We start from the raw sequence: 7,494 nt of genomic DNA on the forward strand, positions 1-7,494 counted from the left end.
TTTAACGGTGTCTTCAAAGACCAGTTAAAAGCTTTTCCCTTTTACATCTTTATTCTTTGCTATTTTTTTTTGTTTCCACTTCTCAGTAATACCAGACTCAATATTCTGGTTTGTCTTTAGCTGTTTCTGTCTCTCTCCATTGTTCTAGTCCCTAAAATATAGTGTCATCTTAGTTCACAAAGTCAGAATCTCTTGTGCAAGTCCTCCACCACTTTAAAGCTTGGTTGTTCTATAATATCCCAAAGAAATTATTTGTATATAAACAGAATACTTTCTGGAATAATTCTGTAAAATTGTCCTGATCCTCTTCCTGTTTATTTCCTTTCTTTTACTGCCTGTTGGAAGCAGTGAGGCTATAAGCTCTGCTCTGTAAAGCATCTTGCATGCCTTTGGATGAGCAGCTCTTCTAGAGAGAAGTCAAGAGGAGAGAGAGGATGTAATGGTCCGACTTCTTATATCTGTTGAAAAATATCATCTCAGAAGCTTTTTTTAGATGGAAGCCAATAAAAACTTAGAGGTGTCCTAGCAAAATTTGGAAATGGGAAATACCTTTTCATAACTGAATTCTCTGCAGCTTTATCAGGACACCTTTGTTTGTATTTTCACCCAAACTTCACTGTGATAGTGCTAAACACTTGTTCCCCTCTGTTGGCAACAGGATTTCTGTGGCAGCTTGAACTATTTCAGTACCATACGGTATTTCTAAAGAACCTGTAGGGGAAGTAAAAGCTGTTTTATTTATAGCAATCCATATTTGAAGCTGTTTGCTTTTCTTTGCTCATATAGAGATTATATTAAATGCTGTACAAAGATTACTGACCTGTAAGGATTTAGAGAATAATTTCATAATTTTCTTTGCCCACCAGCTTATCAGGGATTGTTTTCGGGGAAGGAGATATGTTCTGGGATCGTGTTGGAAAACCCGTCAGTCTTGCAGAACAAAAAATGGAGCCGACAGCATGGAATTTAGCCGTCTTTGATTAATAAAGATACCATTTTGTTGTCTTTGACATATAAGGGCTTTACTTTCACCTACGGCCTGTTTTCAGATTTCTTTCTGTATAATCCCTGAGCCTAACGTGTGCAGCCTCATTGGATATTCTCTGTGGAGATTTTGCTGGACTTGTTTGGTAGGCATCGGCAACTTCCAGATGTTCAAGTTGGGTCAGTCACAGCTGTAGTACAGCAATAACATGATACAGTTTTTATCTGAGCCCACAAACCTGCACACACCTCCAGATTTATTTTCTATTTGTTTACTGTTAGTATGATTCCAGTTCTTGGTTTGCGTAGTAATGTTTAGTTTCGAATCTCTGCCTGCTTTGCCCTGCACCGGAGACTTGAGCTAGGTAACCCTCAGCTGCAGGTGACAACGAATCTGGTGTACACCCCTCCTAATTGCTGGTCTTCTGTAATGGCTGAAACATTTGATGGAAAAACACTAAACTCAGTAAGAAAGTTTAATTTTTAAACTTTTAAAAGTGTAAACTTTTTAAGAGTTACAAACTTTAAAGTTGCAACAGGTATTTCCCCGTAGGCTGTTTTGTCCAGCCGTGTTCAGTCTCCTTACTGTACTGTCAGTTTTAAATCCTGCAATACGGGCAGCTCCAGGGTTAGAAAAATGGGGCTCCCTGGTCCCTGGAGCAGTACCTCTTCGCAGCTTTTTAGTAGCAATTCAATTTCTAGATTTTTTTTCTTAGTGTAGTCCTCAGGTGCTATACTTAAAGGGTTAGGGCATTAATAAAATGAAGTTGTGGTTCTGCTTCACTCTTTTCTTGTGAGGTTGGGAATTCATTGCTCACAGTTTGATCTGTCTTCCAGCAATGGAGCTGAGAACTTTGAAATTTTTGGTTAGGTTATGGACTCCCTGTGCAGATTTATATGGGAGCACATTGTTACCTTAAGGCTTTGGACTCTCCCTAAGTTCTCCAGATACACAACAGCCACTCTTTATGAGAGCGTCTTGGTTACCTTCATCAAAGGTTAATAGACAGCAACACTCAAACTGAGATTTCAAATGAATGTTGGCTTTATATTTTTTCAAGGCCAATGCTTAATTTGATCACTTTTTTGTAATTCCCCTGTAAAGTGGTGCCTTTGCTACATGACCATCCAATGTGGTATGTGCTGTTGGGAATGAAGGAACCTCTCGCTGAGCTGGAACCCTCAACCTTTGCAACTCGTTTTCCTTGCTTTGGGCTGTGGCTTTGCAGTGGTGATTGTGAAAACGAGCAGTCCTTCCCTCCCTGCTGTCCTTCCTGATGTCGGTGTTAGCCTTTCTGTTTCTACTTGGTAAATGAAACCAAGAACTGGGGCAGCTGAAGGCTTTTTTTCTTCTCAGATGGGTTGGGGATCCATTTTGCTTTATATCCACAAGTATTTCTGCTGCCACGGGTGAGGGCTAGAACAGGTGGCTAAAGGGTCACGATGGTAGCAGGCAGGTGTGTGCTGGGCTGAAGGGGCTCTTTCACCACGGTTTTGGTCTTGGTTGGCATGCCTTCTGGGTGAAATGCTTAACTGCCTTCTGGGAGATTTGTTACATGTATTAGTGAAATAAAAATTCATCAAAATGGAGTTATCAAATAGCTGTGCCCCTTTCTTAGATTGCCAGCCACGTTTGTATTAATATTTGAAAACCTTGGAGTTGTTCAGCAGGAGTAAGCAGACCTCTCCTGTGGGTCACCTGAAGTGTCTGAGTAATCAGAACTAGATTTAAAGAGCATTACAATAATCCAGTTTAGAGGTAACTAAGCCAGCAGTGCAGTCTGCGGCAGGTTAGGTGAGAATCCGATTAACTTTGCTTCCCCAGGTGAACGACCCCAGCACTCACTGAACTCAGGCACTTCACTGCTAGCACCGCATTGTCAGGAGAACAAGAGGGGCCCTTCTGAAAAAGCCAACCCTCCTGTAGGACCTAAAAAGATGATGTACTCACTGAACTGCGTACAGCTCCCTTCTTATGGTCTCCGTATTGCTTAACCTGGTGCTTCAGTGAGGTGGAATGAATGGGAGCCCTTGAACGTGGAGTCCAAAGAAAACAGAATATTTTCTGGCGTTTTCTCTTATTTAATGGCCTTTTTAAGTAGCGACAGTTTGTAAACAGAGTCCAGTCCAATGAGGTCAGTAACAAAAAGTGGAGAAGACAGAAATTGGGAAGGCAAAGAGTCGTAAGGACAGTCAGATGTAACAAAGTTAGGAAAACAAAAATGGTCCTGTGACTGCCAAAAGCAAAGGTAGTGAATGTTGCTGTGTCAAATGCAAAAAGAACAGGCTAAGGAGGACTGGGATACTTACAGAGGAGATGCATGACCAGTGGTAGAGGAGATCAATTGACGTGTCAGAACATAAGAATGAAATGACAGAGTCTCAACCAAACAAACTTGCTGTTACAACAAGGTAATAAACATTATTAATAGTTGTTTTAATAAGCAGAAATATCTTCAATTACGGGAATTGCCTGCGTGTGCTCAGAAACAATACAGAGCAGGAGATCTCCGGAGCTGTGCTGTGAAACCTGAGCTTCATTTTGTCAGAGTTCTTCATTAGAGGCTCTAAAGGAAATGCAGTGTTGTCAGGAGGTTTAGATATGGGACAAGAAACGCAGCATAGGAGGAAGCTTTCACTGCGGTGTGGTTAATGTAACTTGTAAGTCAGTGCCTAATAATTTAGGAGATTGTAAATTTTTCAGATGATGCAGCTTACAAGTTTCTACATTCTTAAAGCAATCCTACAGCAACTTAAAATCTTAAACTTGAAAACTGAAAGCTAGTTAAAGGACAGGAAGAAGGGGTAGGGCTTAATGGTCACTGGGCAGGATCTGGGAGCTGATGCCTCTCCCCGTGCCCCCAGGAGCTCTGTGCTGGGGTAAGTTCTGTTCAGCACTTCGGTCGCTGTCTTGGTGCGAGTAATGGAATTGCTTCCAAGTTTCAAATGGTACTGAGCTGCCTCAAATATTGATGCTGGTGCTGAAGATTGCCACAAGGACTTCTCGTGATCTTCGGTAGAGCTGTATGTATGGCTGTATGTCTGGGAGGAGTGCAGTAATCAAACCGTGATTGCATGAGACTGAATTCAGAGCCGGCAGCTGCAACTGGAAGACGGTTGCAGAGAGCTGTCAGTGCTAATTCTGAGATCTTTCCTGTTTGCAGCAGCAGCCAAAAGGGCCAACAATGTTTTCAACACTGAGATCGCAAGGGTGTTGAGAACAAGATAGGAAGGTGTTGCTGCTTGTTCCTGGAAGCCTCGGGGCACCCACACTTGGAGCTGCTGCATGCAGTGTTGGTCTCCCTGTCCGGTAAAGTGTACGTAGCGGAGTTCAAGATGTGGAAGAGGTCTACTAAAAAGAGTTAGGGAACGGAGCAGGGAGCAGTCTTGCAGGGAGATGCTCGAAAGGCTGGAACGCTTCAGTCCGGGAATGAGAAGGCTGAAAGGGAGATGGATGAAAGGGAGATGGGAGAGGTCTGGGAAGGCAGTGGATGACGTGAATGTGCAGCAGCTTACCGAACTCTGCAGTACTGTAGCTCAGCGACAGTTGTTAAAATTAGTAGGTGGTTGATTTAAAACAGATGCATGATGTAGTGAATTTCTAGAACTCGGTCCCGTGGGGAGTTGTGGAAGCAGTTAGTATCAAAGGATTAAAAAGGGGGTTAAACAAATTCATGCACAGAGAGCCATAAACAAATACCAAAGGAAATGAGCTTCAGCATCTGTAGTACACCAGTACTGAATGCTGTGGGGAATGGGAAAGGTTTGCACAGGGGGCTTATGTGACTGCCCTGGACAACACTTGCTGTTGGCAGTGCCAAGTTGGTGCTGGGTTGGACGGCCCACGGGCCAGCTCTTATGGTCAGTTACTAGCATGAGGAAGAGCATTCTTGAGATGAGCAATAAAGTGGTGGAAGGCACTATTAGAAGTATAGTGAGCAACGCTGTGCCTTGGGATGTTGTGGCTCTGTAAGTTTTGTCACAAGCGTTGTTCCTAGAAGCGTGACAGTTGCTTCAGAACTACTGATGCGCTGCTTAGCTGTGACAGTGAGGAGGAGGGTCAGCCACGGCTTGGGAAGTGCTGCTGCCCAGAACGTGCTCTGCTAAATCTGCTAAACCACCTTTTCAGAAGCACCGAGTCTCCTTTTTAAAGGACTGTGGAAGAAGCTTTCAAACGAAGGTTTCAAACTCTAGCTCGTAAGTGATGTGGAGGAGCGAAACGTAGCTCAGGTGAATAAAAAGACTTGAAAGGGAAAGTAAGTTTATCAACAAGTGAAGATATTGCTGACTTGCATATTGTAACCATTGTCCTCCGTTATAGCTTCAGGTTTGTTTTATTCAGTCTCATGCATGTTAATTTAATTATCTTGTAGAATATTGCTCATCGGTGTGTGGCATGAAGCAAAAAACTGATTTCCAGAGACAAGGTTCTGGGGGAATTAATTGAATTACGACTTCAAGCTACTGTTCAAGGGGGAAAACAAGCCAGACATAGCATGGTGCCCTTACTCATTACGTTATTTTGCTAATCTCTTCTCAATGTATTGAAAACACCTTAAATAGTCTCCGATTTATTTCAAGTACGAGCGGGGAAAAAATGGATTGTCCTGGTTAGCTCTTGACCAGCTTGCTGTGGTCAACTGAAAGTGTGTCGCTGAGTTACGTTGGGTGCCAGAGCTCGGCCAACCTGACTGTAAATGTTTGTCTCTCTGAAGCAGGCCTATGGCTGCAGGAAATAAAATCCTGTACTAATAAATCCAATAGTTTCTTGTCTTATGATCACTTTAACATTTGAAAGGGATAACAATGTGAAGGTAAGTGGAGGTGGGTAGAACTACGGCATTGGTTTGTACTGTCTGTGCCTCACAGCTTTCTTTTTTGGATGTCTCCTTTTTAGCCTTACGGCTTCGGATAATTGTAGGGATAGTAAAGGTGCTTTTCTTTTTAGACTCTGAATTTCCAGTCAAGAGTACAGGAGGTCTAGCCAACTATGAAATGTTCCTGGAAAAAAAACACTTTACAGGCTAAGAATTGTTTCTATATAAATAGAAATAGATTTAGAGCTTGTGGCTTTTTTGGTAATACCGTGATGTCATCCTCTAAATTTGGAAAATGGGACTTAAACACGCATTGTGAAAATACACCTCGATTGTGAAAGGTAGCTGTGAGAGCTCTTTAAAATTTGCTGATTTAGTGTTGCTTATCCTACATCTGTGTCATTTTAAATGTTACATTCATGGGACAAAGCTATCTCAAAAAAAAAAAAAAACTAAAACCCTCTCAAAATAGCTGTTTGAAGTGAGGTGTTAATACAGTGACGTTACTGGCGGCAGCCTTTCAGACTTTCACAGTGCTGAATGAAGTTTTTGTGTTTAAAAAAATACACTTTATGAATTACCAGGTTAGAAGAATTCTGCACCTAAGCGGCCTATTTTCTTCTTTTCACATTTGTTCTGTTTTTGTGCAGGTCCTCATGCTGAAACCGCCAGTGGATGCCAGAATTTGCAGTGTGGTTTTCGGGCCTGCTGCCGCTCTGGCGAATGACCGCTGACTTCTGATCTTTCAGTCTACTTCATTTAGCTGAGCAGGCTTCCTTTCATGCACTTTACTTACAGTCCGCATCTTGTGTTAACAATCCTTGGAGTGAGATTTGTTATACTAGCCTGACCCTCCCCACAACTTCAACATCTTAATTATGAGTGTACTGTACAGTGGTGTAACAATCTCACAAAATCTCATTTGGTTTGAAGGGTGTTGGGTTTTATCTTACTTAATTTGGGAAGATGGGAAAACATTCTGATTTTTTTAATGCCACTTTTTTCCAAGTTTGGCACTTAAATATACTTTACTGGATTATTTTGCGTTAAGTGAATGTTTTTTGTTTTTAATCCATAAGTACAATATAAAGCTCTGCAGGTAATTTCAAATGTATTGTTTGCATTTGGGTAGCAGTAAGACATCTTTAGGAGCCTTGTTTCTCCCCCTTTCCTCTCACCCCAAGTTCTTTATCTGGCAAAATTAGGGTAATTCCCACCTTCCTTTTGCATTTGGTTTTGTATTTGGGCTTGAAAGACGTACTCAAATAAAACATTCCCACCAACAAAGCTTGCTGTAGCGGTTGAGTATATATGCTTTTACGGTGTGATATCTACGTGTACAATACCAGCAGGCTGCAGAGGTTCGGTGGCGGTCGTATGGTGGCTGTAGAATCTCCCAGTGTGTTGTTTCCCTCCTCCGCCATGACTGCGTTAAGATGCGTTTTGAAGCAGCTTCCAGGGAAGTCAGTTTTCATTCACAGGAAGTCCATGGAAGACGCTTGCTCTTCCCCATTTCTTCAAAATGACCGCTTCGTTGACCAGCGGGGATGCAGAGAATCCATTGCTGGGCTGCAACTGTGCTGGGAGGAGAGATGAGTGGTGGTGCCAACCGCACAAGTGGCTGCATGGGCGGTGTGCGAGGAGGCCTTCAAAGAGGGCGGTGCTGCAGCCCATGGGGAGTGGGGAGCTCGGT

At 42.6% G+C, this 7,494-nt stretch overlaps 1 protein-coding gene across 1 annotated transcript in view; it reads left to right on the forward strand.

Annotated features, from left to right (window-relative positions):
* The window catches only part of FBXL5 (F-box and leucine rich repeat protein 5), a 35,782-nt gene extending 28,694 nt beyond the window's left edge, over positions 1-7,088 (forward strand). Inside the window, 1 exon segment of the mRNA XM_050710266.1 lies at positions 6,452-7,088. Coding sequence (XP_050566223.1) covers positions 6,452-6,528 — 77 coding nt within the window. The 3' untranslated portion in view covers positions 6,529-7,088.
* Positions 7,089-7,494: the final 406 nt, after the last annotated feature.

This window comes from Cygnus atratus, chromosome 4 (genome assembly GCF_013377495.2).
Source record: "Cygnus atratus isolate AKBS03 ecotype Queensland, Australia chromosome 4, CAtr_DNAZoo_HiC_assembly, whole genome shotgun sequence".
Classification (NCBI taxonomy): domain Eukaryota; kingdom Metazoa; phylum Chordata; class Aves; order Anseriformes; family Anatidae; genus Cygnus; species Cygnus atratus.